General features: G+C 54.8%; 1 protein-coding gene across 28 annotated transcripts in view; it reads left to right on the forward strand.

The window, feature by feature from the left end:
• Nucleotides 1–16,834, forward strand: part of MGRN1 (mahogunin ring finger 1) — a 65,363-nt gene that overhangs the window by 15,941 nt on the left and 32,588 nt on the right. For all 28 annotated transcript variants that reach the window (XR_010152244.1, XR_008539915.2, XR_008539917.2 and 25 more), the window contains exons 2-5: nucleotides 9,233–9,351; nucleotides 10,840–10,928; nucleotides 11,558–11,704; nucleotides 16,028–16,145. Coding sequence is in view for 19 of the 28 variants with exons in the window: in XM_024349741.3 (XP_024205509.1) it covers nucleotides 9,233–9,351; nucleotides 10,840–10,928; nucleotides 11,558–11,704; nucleotides 16,028–16,145 (473 nt within the window). In the remaining 9 variants the exon portion in view is untranslated. The remainder of the gene's footprint in view (nucleotides 1–9,232; nucleotides 9,352–10,839; nucleotides 10,929–11,557; nucleotides 11,705–16,027; nucleotides 16,146–16,834) is intronic.

Consider the following 16,834-nt stretch of genomic DNA (forward strand, 5'->3'; position numbering starts at 1 on the left):
TAGCTGAGCTTCGTTTCCTGCATGTTTGAAAGTGGGGGCCTTGTCTGCCCTTCTTTCCTTGGGGCCAGTGGGAAAGGGGGTGAAGGCGCTGACCTCAGCAGGTGTGGAGAGAGAGCCCGGTGGGTGTGGTTCCACCTGTGTTCTTTCACCTCCACAGCTGCCTTCCCACTTCTCACTCACAGTCTCCTTTTCTTTTTCCTCCACCCCCTTGGCAGTGCTGCCTGGTCCTCTTGGTCCTGAGCTGGTGCACATACAAATGTACACAGCTCATGCACGCACACACCACATGTGTGTCATTCTTCTTGAGGCAAAAGAAAAGGCCGGCCCCGCCCCTAACACTTCCCCAGGCTTGGTCCCTTCCTCCTGGCCCATCAGGGACCTAGGGTCTCCTTCCCGTGTTTCTTCTCCATGTGTGGATACCCATGTGTGAGCAATAGGGTTCTTTTTTTTTTTTTTTTTTTTTGGAGACAGAGTCACGCTGTTGCTTGGGCTGGAGTGCAGTGGCCCAGGGGCCCAATCATAGCTCACTGCAACCTCAAATTGCTGGGCTCACATGGTCCTTCTGCCTCAGCCTCTTGAGTGGCTGGTACTACAGGCACACACCACTGTGCCTGCCTACTTTTTTTTTTTTTTTTTTAAGACAGCGTTTTGCTCTTGTTGCCCTAGGCTGGAGTGCAGTGGCGCAGTCTCGGCTCACCGCAACCTCTGCCTCCCAGGTTCAAGCGATTCTCCTGCCTTAGCCTCCTGAGTAGATGGGATTACAGGCACCCACCACCATGCCCAGCTAATTTTGCATTTTTAGTAGAGACGGGAGTTTCTCCATGTTGGTCAGGCTGGTCTCGAACTCCCAACCTCAGGTGATTCGCCTGCCTCGGCCTCCCAAAGTGCTGGGATTGCAGATGTGAGCCACCGCGCCTGGCCACTTTTTGTATTTTTTGTAGAGACGGGGTCTCGCCATGTCGCCCAGGCTGGTCTGAAATTCTTGGCTTCAAGCCATCTTGCCCACCTTGGCCTCCTAAAGTGCTGGGATTATAGGCGTGAGCCACCTCGGCTGGCCTGGATTCTCTGTGAGGTGTTTCCAGTTCTTCCCAGTTGGTCTCGTCTCCTGCAGGTGTGAGTTGTTGATTGTCTGCGCCGTGTTGATCACGTAGACCCTGTTCTTAACTGCTGGGGGACCATCCGGTAACCCTGCACTGTCATGCATTTCCCTGTCAACATATGACTTGGTTCCTTTTTTTTAAAAAAAAAAAAAAAAGACCGTCTTGCTCTGTCACCCAGGCTGGAGTGCAGTGGCGCGATTTCAGCTCGCTGCAACCTCTGCCTCTTGGGTTCGAGAGATTCTCCTGTCTCAGCCTCCTGAGTAGTGGGGATTACAGGCATGACCTAATTTTTGTATTTTTATTTATTTATTTATTTTTGAAACGGAGTCGTCTTCTGTCACCCAGGCTGGAGTTCAATGGTGTGATCTCCGCTCACCGTAACCTTCGTCTCCTGAGTTCAAGCGATTCTCCTGCCTCAGCCTTCTGAGTAGCTGGGATTACAGGCATGCACCACCACGGCCAGCTAATTTGTGTGTGTGTGTGTGTGTGTGTGTGTGTGTGTGTGTGTTTAGTAGAGATGGGGGTTTCACCTTGTTGCCAGACTGGTCTTAAACTCCTGACCTTGTGATCCGCCCGCCTCGGCCTCCCAAAGTGCTGGGATTACAGGCGTGAGCCACCGCACCCGGCCCTAATTTTTGTATTTTTAGTAGAAAGAGACTTTCCCATGTTGGCCAGGCTGGTCTTGAGCTCCTGACCTCAGACCTCAAGTGATTTGCCTGCCCTGGTCTCCCAAAGTGCTGGGATTACAGGGGTGAGCACCGTGCCTGGTGGGTTATAATTTTTAACGCTTGAATTTTTTTTTTTTGTTAAAAGGTCTGGCTCTGTTGCCTAGGCTGTAGTGCAGTGGCTTGATCAGGGTTCACTGCAGCCTTGACCTCCCAGGCTCAAGTGATCCTTCCACCTCAGCCTCCCGAGTACCTTGGACTGCAGATACGCATCACCATGCCAGCTAATTTTTTTTGTTTTGTTTTGTTTTGAGACAGAGTCCCACTCTGTCACCCAGGCTAGAGTGAAGTGGCACAATCTCAGCTCACTGCAGCCTCTGCCTCCCAAGTTCAAGCGATTCTCGTGCCTCAGCCTCCTAAGTAGCTGGGACTATAGGCACACACCACCATGCCTGGCTCATTTTTGTATTTTTAGTAGAGACTGGATTTCGCCATGTTGGCCAGGATGGTCTCGATCTCGATCTCCTGACCTTGTGATCCACTCCTCTCGGCCTCCCAGAGCACTGGGATTATAGGCATGAGCCACTGAGCCTGGCCTAATTTTTGTATTTTTGGCAGAGATGGGGTTTTGCCATGTTGTCCAGGCAGGTCTCGAACTGCTGGGCTCAAGTGAACCTCCCACCTTGGCCTCCCAAAGTGGTAGGATTATAGGCGTGAACTACTGTGCCCGGCCTTGCTTGATTTTTTTTTTTTTTTTTTTTTTGAGACAGAGTCTCCCTCACTGCAACCTCCGCTTCCTGGGTTCAAGGAATTCTCCTGCCTCAGCCCCTCCCAAGTACCTGGGACTACAGGCGTGTGCCACCACACCTGGCTAATTTTTTGTATTTTTAGTAGAGACGGGGTTTCAGCATGTTAGCCAGGATGCTCTTGATCTCGATCTCCTGACCTTGTGATCCACTCCTCTGGGCCTCCCAAAGTACTGGGATTATAGGCGTGAGCCACTGTGCCCAGCCTGCTTGAATTTTTAATGCTTGAAAATTGTTTTTTGTTTTTTTTTTTGAGACAGCGTCTCTCTGTTTTGCCCAGGCTGGAGTGCAGCGGCGCGACTCGGCTCACTGCAAGCTCTGCCTCCCAAGTTCACGTCACTCCTGCTTCAGCCTCCCACGTAGCTGGGACTACAGGCGCCCGCCACCATGCCCGGCTAATTTTTTGTATTTTTAGTAGAGACGGGGTTTCACCGTGTTAGCCAGGATGGTCTCAATCTGCTGACCTCGTGATCCACCTGCCTTGGCCTCCCAAAGTGCTGGGATTACAGGTGTGAGCCACCGCGCCCAGCAAAAATCTTATATTGATCATATTGTGTGTCTGCAACCAAAATATGTGCACCAATTGAAATTAGAATTTTAAATAATTTTACATCATAAGGTGTGAGGAGTTTTTCGTGGTTTGAATGGCCATTACTAATACCCAATTGATCAAATATTCCAGTTTTTATCAGTAACAAGTAGAAATACTAAAAAACATTGGAAATATGTCTCTTGAGTAGATGGGTTCCTTTTTCTCCTGGTTAATTCACGCATTCACAGTTGGATACAAGCTGTTGCTAAAATGATTCCAGCCTCAATTCTAGGTTTTTTTTTTTTTTTTGAGATGGAGTCTCGCTCTGTTGCCCAGGCTGGAGTGGAGTGAGGTGGTGCAATCTCGGCTCCGTGCAACCTCCGCCTCCCAGATGCAAGCAATTCTGCTGTCTTGGCCTCCTGAGTAGTTGGGATTACAGGCATGTACCACCACTCCCGGCTAATTTTTTTTTTTTTTTTTTTTTTTTTGTATTTTTAGTAGAGATGGGGTTTTACCATGTTGGCCAGGCTGGTCTAGAACTCCTTACCTCAAGTGATCCACCCCCCTCAGCCTCCCAAAGTGCTGGAATTACAGGTGTTAGCCACCGTGCTTGGGCCCCTCAATTACTAGTTTTTTTTTTTTTTTTTTTTGATGGAGTTTCACTCTTGTTGCCCAGGCTGGAGTGCAGTGGCCCAGTCTCAGCTCACCGCAACCTCTGCCTCCCAGGTTCAAGCGATTCTCCTGCCTCAGCCTCCCAAGTAGCTGGGATTATAGGCACACACCACCGTGCCCGGGTAATTTTGTATTTTTAGTAGAGAGAGGGTTTCTCCATTATGGTCAGGCTGGTCTCCAACTCCTGACCTCAGGTGATCCACCCACCTTGGCCTCCCAAAGTGCTGGAATTACAGGTGTGAGCCACTGCACCTGGGTTCTGTTTTTTAAGTTGAGAAACCTTGATAACATCAATTAGATAGGAATTAGCAAGATTTTTATGTAACAATAGCATGTAATTCCAAGTTACTTGCCCAAAATTGACATAAAAACCTAGTATAAAAATTAGTGATTCATCACCTCACAACTTACGTCCTTCCAGTTAAGTTTTTTTGAGGTAAAATTCACTTACCATGGGGTCACCTTTTTAAAGTGTACAAGTCAGTGATTTTTGGTATATTCAGTCATGCAACCATTACCTCGATCTAATTCTAGAACATGGTCCCAGTTTTGTGATATTACAACCATTGCTTTAACAAACACTCTTCTTCCTTGTCTCTAATCTTTTAAAAATAATATTTCTTGTTTTACAAATGATACATGTTAATTGTAGAAAACTTAATTTTTAAAAGATAAAGGAAAAAATTAATAATCACTTATTACCTATGCAGGTGTTTTAGTTTGTAGCATTTGTTTCTCTGAAGTTATTTATATGTATGTATGTGTGTGCATATATATATAGAGAGAGAGTTGGCGGGGGTGGGGGTGGTGGTGGGGGGACGGGAAGAGAGACAGGGTCTCGCTCTGTTGCCCAGGCTGGAGTGCAGTGTGGTGTGATCATGGCTTACTGCAGCCTTGAACTCTTGGACTCAAGCTATCTTCCTGCCTCAGTGAGTGTCCTGAGTAGCTAGGACTACAGGCATGCGCTGCCATGCCCAGCTAATTTTTAAGAATTTTTTGTAGAGACAGCGTCTCCCTATGTTGCCCAGGCTGGTCTTGAACTCTGGGGCTCGAGCGATCCTCCTGCCTTGATCTTCCAAAGCGCCCAGGCATGAACCACTGGCCCAGCTTAATTACTTTTTTTGAAATTATTGAAGCTTAAAACTACATACAGTAAGATCTTAGAGCCTCCAACCTAGAACACCAGGCTGAAAAGTCCTATGGAGAAGAATAAGGCCGGAAAGGGGAGTGGAAAGGTTGGTTGGCAAGCTGGGGTGTGGGAGGCTTGGCAAGTTGTAAAAGGGGTGTCAGAAGAGGCCTCGTGGAGAGAGCAGCCTGAGGTGCAGCCGGAGCTCCAGGGAAGAGCTGGATGAGCTGAGGACTCCAGGGCCCCGAGGTGTGAGTGGGCCGGGGCTGGCAGAGTGGCCTTGTCTGGGGCCTCGGAGGCTACTGGGACCTGCCCCAGTGTGGCTGGGACGCCAGCAGGGTTTTGAGGGCAGTGGGTCCAGAAACAACAGACCTGGGGACCCAGGGGATGTGGGGAGACTGGTGAATGGGCACAGTCACGGGGCAGATGGTGCCAGAGGCTCTAACCAGTGCTGTGGCTGTAGAAATGAAATCGAATTGGGAGCCAGGAGAGGAGAAATGACAGTCACGTAGACCACGTCTCAGAAAGACTCGACGTCTCTTTCTGGGTGACTCCTTCAGAGTGTAGCGGCTTAGCACAGTGAGCACTTCCTACCTTACGGTGAGGGTTGGGATTGGGAGCGGCTCCATCGGGGGGCTCTGGCTCACCATCACTCGTGAGTCCTTACTCAGGCTGTGTCACGGTGGCTCACGCCTGTAATCTCAGCACTTTGGGAGGCAAAGGTGGGAGGATTGCTTGTGCCCAGAAGTTTGAGACCAGCCTGGGTAGCATAGTGAGACCCCATGTCTACAAAAAATAAACAAAAATGAGCCAGACATTGTGCACACTGTGATCCCAGCTACTTGGGAGGCTGAGGCAGGAGGATTGTTTGAGCTCAGGAGGTCCAAGGCTGCAGTGATCGTGCCCCTGCACTCCAACCTCGGCGACAGAGCAAGACCCTGTCTCAAAAAAAAAAAAAAAAGGCTGTGGGTGGGCTGTGGTCCTCTGAGGGCTTGCCTGGGCGTGGAGGGGCTGCCTCCCTGGCTCACAGGCCCGGCATGCCGGTGCTGGGTTTAGCGGGAGGCCTCAGGTCCTCCCCTCGGGACCTCTCCATGGGGCTGCTTGGGTGTCCTCACAGCATGGTGGCAGCTTCCCCCAGAGCCTTAGAAGCCACACACCATCATTTTCATGCAGTCTCTGCGGTCATCATTTCATGCGGTCACCTGGTCAGCCCTGTTCAGTGTGGGTGCAGTCTGCCCAGAGACATGTCGGCCGGGAGGTGAGATGCGCTGGGGGCCCTCGTGGAGGCTGGCCACCTCGCTCATCTTCTGCCTACAGCGGGGGCTTCTTGGACACAAAGTGGTTGTGCCTTGAAGGTGCCCTGGGAGGAGGTTGGAGCAGGAGGCTTCTGGACCAGGGACCTGTCTCCTGCCTGGGGCCATGGAGTGCCCAGTGCCTCGGCCTGGAAGGCCTGGCAGGGACAAGCCCGCTCCTGAGTGTCCCTCCAGACCAAGGCTGCCCGGCCTTCTGGACCCCATCTCAGTACGTCAGCGCTGGGGAGAGCCTGGAAGGGTGGGGGCTGATCACTGCTAAGGGTGCCCCCGACGATGGGTCCTGGGCTGGTCAGCAGGGTCACCGGGCTTCCCACACCCTCTTGCCGTGCTGCTGTGGCCCTTGTCTGCCAGCGGCTAGTGCGGGGGTTCCCAGCAGCCGAGTCCTTCATGTGGTTTTCATGAACATGGTGCACATCTTGGAGGAGCAGGCAGGTGGCTCTGGGCCGGGCCCTGTCTCAGCCCTGCTCCATGACTGGGGCTTGAGGTTGGTCTGAGGCCAGCATCCGGAGACCACCGTGCCCTGAGGCATGGGGTGCCTTGTGGCCCCTGGCCCCGCCCCGTAGGCTGTGTGGAAAATTCACCTTTAAAGACTTTGTGTATTTCAATGTGGTGGGGCTGTGTGCAAGGCCCAGGTAATCGGGGAAGGCATCCTGGGCTCACTGTACTGCAGGTGTTCTTTCTTTCTTTTGATTTAAAACCACCACATGGGCTTTGCTCCACCCCTCGTCTGCTCTGCACCAATTTCCCTGGCAGCCTTGTGGGCGTGTCCTTCCAGAACATTCTCTGTGTATTCACAATTTGTGTTGCGCACATCTCAGTGCGTGCGGTGACCCCTCAGAAAATGATCTTGCAGTGTGTTAACTTGTTTTCTTTAACCTGCAAATACTCTGTGACTCGCTCCACATCAGTATGTCTGGATCAGCTTGGTTCCAGCAGCTGTGTGGTGGGCCATAAAATCAGGGCGTCCCACTTGCTGAAGCAGTTGCCGCTTTCTTCTTTGTTTTTGGTCGTCATCAGCTCTCAGTGGTCCCTGTTCTGCATGCTGGGTTAGGTGGGGCTGCGGCTCCCAACCACTGTTCCTGGCAGTCAGCAGCCATGCTGGGCACCTGGCTCTGGGCCACCTCCCTCAGGAGGAGCACCCCGGAATCACTGTTGGGGCCCGGCTGGTCTTGGTGGCCGTGGCTGTGCCAACTGTAACTGGGGCCGTGGTTCTCGGGAGGGACACAGACCATGCAGCGCCTGAAGGTCTCAGAATTCCTGCTGAGGGCCCCGGGAAGGGCCCACCTGGCCTCAGGTGGGAATTCTGAGAAGGAATAGGGATTCTGGGGCCCCCAGTGGGAATTCTGAGAATTCCCAGAAGTCCCTGCAATACGTGAGGTTGAGGACCATGTATTCTGAGCATCCCTGAAATCCACAGGTCCCTGCAGCTACCCGGATCCTCCCCTCGGAGACTCTTACCGTGGTCACCTGGGTTCTCCCCTCGGGGGCTCTTCCCGTGGTCACCCGGGTCGTCCTCTCGGGGACTCTTCCCCGTGGTCACCCGGGTCCTCCTCCCGGGGGCTCTTCCCGTGGTCACCCGGGTCCTCCTCTCCGGGGCTGTGTGCCAGGAGAAATGGGGCTGGATCTGGGCGTCAGGTCAGGAATCCAGGGGAGAGGCCATGCTTTCAGTGTTCCTTGGCAGGGCTGTGAGCGCAGGTCTCTGAGGATGCCCAGCTGTCCATCCCCTCCTCATAGGAGAAGCGCAGATCTCATGCCTAAGTGTGCCAGGGTCCTGATGGGCGCCACCTACAGCCTCCCGCCCTCACGCGGGAGTCAGACTGAGCGAACTAGCCCAGGTCCACAGAGACTTCTAAACCCGGCTGGGTGCTGCCATGGAAAGTACACAGGGCTCAGATTTGGGGGTAAGGTGACTTAGCCTGGGGTCACGAAATGTGTAAGGATTTCTTGGGGTGGCTGTGACAAATGACCTCTAACCGTGGCTTGAAACAGCAGAAATGTATTCTCTCACCATCACGGAGGCACACGTCAGAAACCGAGGTGCCAGCAGGGCCACGGTCCCCGAAGGCGCTGGGGGAGGACTCTTCCTTACCTCTCCCCACTCCTGGGGCCCCAGGCACTCATTGTCATCCCTGGGCTTGTGGCCGCATCACTCCAATCTCTTGCCTCCGTCTCTTCCCTTGGCCTTCCCTTCGAGTCTGCATCCAAACCTCCCTCTCCTTTCTTCTGTTAAGAACCAGTCACTGGATTTAGAGCCCCTCAATGCAGTATGACCTCATCTTAACTTGATTACATCTGCAAAGACCCTAGATCCAAATAAGGTCACATGCACAGCTAGGGGCTGGGTGTGGAGTAGGACCCGAACTTCATCGGAAACACAGTTCAGGCCACTACAGAAGAAAGTGGTGTTGGAGCTGGATGCTGGCTGACGGGCTGGGAGCAGCGAGGAGCCGTCCAGGGAAGGGTGTTGAGGCTGGCAGTGTGGAGAGGCCAGGAGGCCACCTTGGAAGGCCCGAGGCCAGGTGGCCGAGGCAGAGGGTATGAGGGGCGCCCGCTGGCCTGTCTGCACCAGCTCCCCTCAGGTGGAGCCTTTCTCAGGGCCGAGCTTCTTGGCTGTCAGATGTTCCCACCAGGCTGTGTTCAGCCTCAGAGTCGATAACTGTTTCCAGGCTGGGCGCCATGGCTCATACCTGTAATCCCAGAACTTTGGGAGGCTGAGGCGGGCGGATTACCTGAGGCCGGGCATTGGAGACCATCCTGGCCAATATGGTGAAACCCCGTCTCCACTAAGAATACAAAAATTAGCTGGGCGTGGTGGTGGGTGCCGGTAATCCCAGCTGAGGTAATCCCAGCTCTGGAGGCTGAGGCAGAAGAATCGCTTCAACCCAGTGGGCGGAGCTTGCAGTGAGCTGAGATAGCGCCTCTGCACTCCAGCCTGGGTGGAGCGCCACTGCACTCCAGCCTGAGACTCTGTCTCAAAAAAAAAAAAAAATCTATAATCGTGTTTCCTTTTTTAAACAGGAAACTACTTTGCTTCGCACTTTTTCATGGGAGGAGAGAAATTCGACACCCCCCACCCTGAAGGTTACCTCTTTGGAGAGAACATGGATCTGAACTTCCTGGGCAGCCGCCCGGTCCAGGTGGGTCTGGACAGGGCTGTCTCATGGGGCTGTGGGGGTGGGAGGCCCCTGTCCCCAGCAGTCTGCATCCCAGCCATGAGGGCAAGCAGGCACCAAATCACCCCTAAAGGGGGCAGACCTCCTGGCAGGATTCCAGTTGAGCTTGGGTGTGGGCAGGTGCCCTGGAATGGGTTGTGTCCTGGTGCTGCCCCCTAGAGGCCAGATGGCCAGGGGCAGGTCACTGAGAAACAGAGCAGCCATACTGAATGGGTGCGTCTGGGCTGCAACGGCTGCAGAACATTGTAGATTTGATTCCAGCCTTCTTGGATGACTTTCTTTACAAGGCAAAAATAGTATTTACAGACTGGGCATTGTGGCTCACGCCTGTAATCCCAGCAGTTGGGGAGGCTGAGGCGGGCAGATCACCTGAGGTCAGGAGTTTGAGACGAGCCTGGCCAAAATGGTGAAACCCCGTCTCTACTGAAAAAAAAGAAAAATTAGCCGGGTGTGGTGGCACGTGCCTGTAATCCCAACTACTCGGGAGGCTGAGGCAGGAGAATCACTTGAATCTGAGAGGCGGAGGTGGCAGTGAGCCGAGATTGCACCACTGCACTCCAGACTGGGCAACAAAGGGAGACTGTCTCAAAGAAAAAAAAAAAAAAAAAAAGAATATTTACTTTCCCTAGAACAGTGGGCAAGAGACATGGTCCAAAGGAGAGATGCAGACAGCTGGCTAACATCTTCCCCTTGTTGCCAGAGAAGGGCACATTCGAGTACTGTCATAGTACTCGAGTAATGTGAGCTGTCTGTTTGTTCAGCACACATGTGGCACCTGCTGCGTGCCTAGTGCTCTTCCAGGGCTTGGGGTGAAAGCAGATCCTGCCTCTGCTACCTGGTGGGGGCGTAGACAATTAATACGGGACAAATGGGTAGAAGAGAGAAGGGGCAGAAAGGGAGGCTCTACTGGAGAGGCCATGGCTGAACCAAGCCATGATAGGTGGGAAGGGGGCCCCTCCAGAAGAAGCAAGAAGGCAGGGGTCCTGGGAACAGAGGAAGAGGTGAGAGGGTGCAGGCCTCAGGGGACAGGAGGCCGGAGGAGCCAGTAAACTTTGGGGGCCCTGGGGCGGGTTGCTGGGCTGTGGTCGTAGGAAGCTTTGGGGATGGAAAGGGTGGGGACTGAGGAAGGGGCTGAGGGTGCTCGGGGCAGTGATGGATATGGGAAGCCTGGGAGAGCAGGTTGGGGATGGGCAGCCCCAGCGTGCAGGGGTCTGGCGTTGAGGCTGCCTGGCCAGATTTGCTCAGGGTGATTTGGTCCTGGCTGTTGCGTGTGCTGGCTGCGTGGCCTGCAGCTTCTACCTGTAAATGAGAACAGCGCACCCAGTACAGCCCCTCACACGGGACGAGAGCCCAGGGATACCCTCTGGGGCTGTGGCTGCTGCACCCTGACCCGTTTTCTGTTGTTGGCTGCTCCTGAGGGAGTCACCTGGGGCCCTGTGGTTTTTCTCCTAGTTTCCCTACGTCACTCCTGCCCCCCACGAGCCCGTGAAGACGCTGCGGAGCCTGGTGAACATCCGCAAAGACTCCCTGCGGCTGGTGAGGTAACCTTCACCCTGCCCCTGGGGACCCTGTGGCTCTGTGGGGCGCAGCCTGTGGTGGAGGTTCTGGCTTGATGCTTGAGGAAAAGGGCAGGCGGGAGGGGCCCCAGTTTCTGCGCCCTCCCGTGTGGAATGAGAGGCTGTCCTGGGCTGAGCGAGGGAAAGGGCATGTGGAACAAGAGCCGTTTAGCCAGGGCTTCTCAGCTGTGCCGCACAGGGACCCTGGGCAGTGTCTGGAGGCAGCCAGGTGGGGTGCGTGGCATCTCAGGTGGGTGCCAGGGGTGCTACAGACTTCCTGCCATGCACAGGACGGCCCCCCCCTACAGACAGGAATGACCCAGCACCAGATTTTAGCAGGTTCAGAAACTGCTTAAACCGACTAGACTTGAGGCATCTGGGGCTGTCTCTGAACCAAAAGCACGTACCCCGTCTTCTGTGGGCAGGAAGAAGGAGAGGCAAGCCCTGGACCACTGGGCTTTCATGTACACATAGGAAACAGCCCCTATGTCTACTGGAGAAGCGGGCTGTGTCCACATAGCCACCTCCACGGCCCCTCAGCCTGGCAGGGGAGGAGGCAGCCTCCACAGATGTGGCCGCTGACCCGCTGCCTTTCTCTCCACCGCCTGGGGTAGGTACAAAGACGATGCCGACAGCCCCACCGAGGACGGCGACAAGCCCCGGGTGCTCTACAGCCTGGAGTTCACCTTCGACGCTGATGCCCGCGTGGCCATCACCATCTACTGCCAGGCATCGGAGGAGTTCCTGAACGGCAGGGCAGTGTGAGTCCTGCGGGCGGCTGGCACCGGCCTGGCTGGGGGCCCCAGACTCCTGGGGGAGGCTTCTGTCCACCTTACTAACCAGAGGGAGAAAACCAAACCGTGCTCTTTCACCATACTCCCAGGACTTTACCACGATGTGAGGGGTTTCTCCCACCCCAGGGACTCCCCACTTTTCTGCGGGAACCAGCTGGGGTCCTTTGACTGGTTTCAGTTCCAACGCTGCCTGGAGGTCATGCAACCCCTGCACTTTGAGGGCCCAGTTCCACAAGACTGCCCCACTTCAGATGCCACTCATAAGCCCCCGCTGTCACCTGAACTTCTCAGCAACCAGCCATAAATCAGGCTCCCACAGCCCCCTCCTCGGGCTTGATGAGTTGCTAGTGTGGCTCACAGAACCCAGGGAAACACTTGGCTGGTGTTTGTTGGTTGATTGTAAAGGACTCAGATGAAGAGGTTCACAGGGTGAGGTGTGGGGGAAGGGGTGGGGCGCACCACCTTCCTCGTATTCAGCAAACCAGAAGCTCTTCTGAAAACCCCATATTTCAGGGCCTTTTCTGGAGGCTTCATCACGTAGGCAGGATTGATGATTAACTCCATCTGCAGCCCCTGTCCCCTCCCTGGAGGATGGGGCTGGGCTGAAATTCAGTTCCAGGTTTTTTTTTTGTTTTTGTTTTGTTTTTGTTTTGTTTTGTTTTGTTTTGAGACGAAGCCTCACTCTGCTGCCCAGGCTGGCGTACACTGGCACAATCTTGGCTCACTGCAACCTCCGCCTCCCGAGTTTAAGCAATTTTCCTGCCTCAGCCTCCTGAGTAGCTGGGACTACAGGCACGTGCCACCACGCTTGGCTAATTTTTGTATTTTTAGTAGAGATGGGGGTTTCGCCATGTTGGCCAGGATGGTCTCAATCTCTTGACCTCATGATCTGTCCATCTCAGCCTCCCAAAGTGGTTTTTGTTTGTTTTTGAGACAGAGTTTCGCTCTTGTTGCCCAGGCTGGAGTGCAATGGTGTGATCTTGGCTCACTGCAATCTCCGCCTCCTAGGTTCAAGTGCTTCTCCTGCCTCAGCCTCCCGAGTAGCTGGGATTACAGGCATATGCTACCATGCCTGGCTAATTTTGTATTTTTAGTAGAGACGGGGTTTCATCATGTTGGTCAGGCTGGTCTCAATCTCTCGACCTCAGGTGATCCACCTGCCTCAGCCTCCCAAAGTGCTGAGATTACAGCCGTGAGCCTCCATGCCCGGCCCACCTGGCCCAGGTTTTTGTTTGTTTTTGCTCGGGAGCTCTTAGACGACACTTCCAAGTCTCTAATCATGGCTTGGTCTTTCTGGCAGCCAGCCACCTCCAGGAGCCAAGAGTCACCTCATTGGCACATAAGACACTCCTACCACCCGGGAAATTCCAAGGGTTTGGAGTTCTGTGTTGGGAGCAAAGGTCAAGGAACAAATATTAGAACAAAAGAGGCTCCTAGCACCCCTGTTGCTCAGGAAATGACAAGGGTTTTAGAGGACTCTGTGTCAGGAACTGGGGCTGGGACCAAATATTTATTTTTTATTGTGTCATAATTAGATATTTGTACTTTCAGAGGTTTTATTTGAGATAAGGGTCCTTCTGGCCCTGAAAGTTTGAAAACTGCAACTTCAGGAGCTGGCAGGACCGCCTCCGGGCTACAAGGGCACATGTGCCCCAAGTGGCTTTAGAGACAGGCAAGAGCGTGCCCCCCGCCTTCCTGCACTGGAGCACACCGCTCAGTGGTCAGCTTTGCATCTGGGGATAGGGTGTGGTTGAGAGCCTAGGCTTTGAATGCTGTCCCCGCTGAGTGGCTTGGGGGCACGTGACTGCTTGTGCCTCTGTGTCCTCAGCTGGAAGTGCGGGTGGGTGGTGTGAGGAGGGGACCATGTGTCCTGTGCACAGCCCCTCGCGTGACAGGTGCTCATGAAAGGAGCCTGAGTGCTCGAGCTGAGGGGCTGGTGGAGACGACTTATGTGGAGGTTCTTAGGGACCTGCCACCAGGTGAGGCCGCCCTTGGGCTCTGGCCCTGGGCTCCCCGGCAGCCAGGGCTCCTCCTGTGGAGCAGCACTTTGGGGAGGAACAGGTCCCTTTTTCTAGACTTTGTTCTTTGAGGCTCTACCTTGCCCCGGCACTTGATTATATTTCTTTAATGACACCAGTAATGCATGCCTGCGTGCTATGACAGGCGTCGAATTCTTGGGCGTAGGAGCATTTGGAGTGACCAGGGCAGGCCCCTCTGTCCCCTCCTTGCACCCCACTGCTTGGGGTTGAGTGTGTGACACCCACGGGGCCTGGTGCCCTCCTCGGACCTGGCCGACATGGTGGAGGAGCTGGGTTCTGGGGAGGTGTCCAGGGGCTGCCACAGAGAGGGTGCGGGCCGAGGACACAGGCCAGTGTAAGTTGTCTATCCGCTGCCCCCCAGTGCTCCAGCTGTCAGGGGCTGGGTGACCATCTCAGGTGCACTTGAAGAGAGGGTCCCGCTGCTACCAGAAAGGCTAGAGAGAGCAGAGAGGGTGCCCTGCCAGCCCTGGCTGGTGTCACCCTCTCCTAGACCCCTGGGGGCTAGTGATGAGAGAAATGCCACAGTCCCCCCCCTCTCAGGACCTGGCACAAGGCCAGCTTCCCCTCCCAGCAGGAATCACAGAGCGGGAACAGCTCCAGTGCCACTGTCCCCCTCTCTCAGGACCTGGTACGAGGCCTGCTTCCCCTCCCAGCGGGGATCACAGAGCAGGAACAGCTCCAGTGCCACTGTCCCCCTCTCTCAGGATGTGGTGCAAGGCCAGCTTCCCCTCCCAGCAGGGATCACAGAGAAGGACCTGGAGGCTCCAGGACCTGGAGGCTGTGCCCAGGCACCCGGACACCATCCAGCCTGCCAGTGCTCCATCCATTTGAGCTGCAGGGCAAGCCACCCTCCCTGCCTCCTGACAAGGAAACTGAGGCTCAGACAGAGGGGTGTGTCCAGGCCTCCGCATCTCACAGGAGAAGGCTGGGGTCCACCTGAGGGTGGCGTCTTAACTGTGCCTTTTACTGAGGCTGAGCCCGGGCCTCCCCTGTAGTGCCTCCAACCATGCTGGGCTCTGGCGGCCATGGCAGGCCTCTTCTGCCTTTGTGTGTACAGTGGTGGCTCCCCCACGCCCCATACCATTTCTGAGCTTGGTGTGCCTTTGTCCAGGAGAGCCTGTGGAGCCCTGGCCACAGGCAAGCAGGGCGGTGGGGTGGAGGGGAGGGGCTGTGGATTGTGAATTGGGTTCCTGCATGGAGTTTTATCAGAAATGAAACTGCTTGAGGCACCTGTCTTAGGGATGCACTCGTGCCTGTGGCTAAGACATGCAGAAGGGCGGTCCTTGAAGCAGTGTTGGGAAAAGTTAGATGTTGGTGACCATCTGCTGGTGTCCCCCAGGGGCCCTGACTGAATCAGTAAAACCACAGCGGGACCTGTGTGGTGGTTCACAGGACACAGCCCCTGATGTGTGCGGACGCATGAAAGAGCAGTGTTGACGCCTACCCCGTCTGAACGTTGAGGAAGAGAGACCCGCGCTGCATGTGGGCACCATTGTGCCTCCGCCTTCCGGGAGTGATCTGTGGGTCTCTGCTGGGGCGGACAGCAGGCCTCTGGGAGCAGGCGTGAGGGTTGGGGAAGATGCATTTTGCACTGTGTATACTTAAGTACTGTGTTCATTTAAAAAGTAAACTCAAGCTGGGTGCAGTGACTCAGGCCTGTAATCCCAGCACTTTGGGAGGCTGAGGCAGGTGCATCACTTGAGGTCAGGAGTTCGAGACCAGCTTGGCCAACATGGTGAAACCCCATCTGTACTAAAAATAAAATATTAGCCTAGCATGGTGGCGCACACCTGTAATCCTAGCTACTTGGGAAGCTGAGGCAGGAGGATCACTTGAACTCAGAAGGCAGAGGTTGCAGTGAGCTGAGATCACAACACTGCACTCCAGCCTGGGCGACAGAGCGAGACTCTTATCTCAAAAAAATAAATAAATAAATAAACCAACTTAGCACCGATGGAAAGGAAAAGCACAGCTACACTGGGGAGGTATCAAAGGGATTGGGCAGGTGTGGGCTCTGGGAGAATCGTAGCCAGGCCTGACCTGGGGAGAGCTGCATGGTGAGCAGAGAGGCCGTGGAAGGCCCTGGAAGGGTGAGGGCCATGTGGCCATGTAGGCTGTTTGCTGTTCCCCATGAGTGAGGGTCCCCAAAAGACAGGTGTCTGCAGCCCTTCCAGCTGTCGGAGTGGGAGGTACGGGCACGGAGGGCCCTCTTCCTGCCGCAGCCTCACTGCTTGCTCCTGGCTCCCTGCAGATACAGCCCCAAGAGCCCCTCGCTACAGTCCGAGACCGTCCACTACAAGAGAGGGGTGAGCCAGCAGTTCTCCCTGCCCTCCTTCAAGATTGACTTCTCGGAATGGAAGGATGACGAGGTAATGCTGGCTGGGCTCCTCCTTGCCCTTCGCTCCTCCTGAATTCTCTCCCCTTGGGGGTGGGGCCAGCACAGTGGGGCCTGTGTGTTTGGCTTCCTCCAGGGTTCATAAGATCTGGGAACGGCCGCCCCAGTCTGTGCTCAGGTGGACGTGCGGATGGGCGGGAGCAAGGCCTGGGCCATGTGCTGATGGGGCCAGGGGACCAGAGGCCGACCAGGCAGCCGCACTCGGAGGCTCAGACACTGGGGTTTGGGGAGATGTGAACAATGGGGCACCCTCTGCCAGGCTGCAGCAATGCAGGGTCTGTTCACACCAGGTGGCATTCCTTCAAGCTTTTTAACCTTACTTTTGTTTAAAATCTTGGTGCAGACATCCTTTTTTTTTTTTTTTTTTTGAGACAGAGTCTCGCTCTGTCGCCCAGGCTGCAGTGCAGTGGCGCGATCTCGGATCACTACAACCTCTGCCTCCTGGGTTCACACCATTCTGCCTCAGCCTCCCGAGTGGCTGGGACTACAGGCGCCCGCCACCACGCCCGGCTAATTTTTTTGTGTTTTTAGTAGAGATGGGGTTTCACCGTGTTAGCCAGGATGGTCTTGATCTCCTGACCTTGTGACCCGCCGGCCTCGGCCTCGCAAAGTGCTGGGATTACAGGTGTGAGCCACCACGCCCGGCCATTGCTGCAGACCTCT

This window comes from Pan troglodytes, chromosome 18, assembly GCF_028858775.2.
Source record: "Pan troglodytes isolate AG18354 chromosome 18, NHGRI_mPanTro3-v2.0_pri, whole genome shotgun sequence".
In the NCBI taxonomy this organism is placed as follows: Eukaryota; Metazoa; Chordata; class Mammalia; order Primates; family Hominidae; genus Pan; species Pan troglodytes.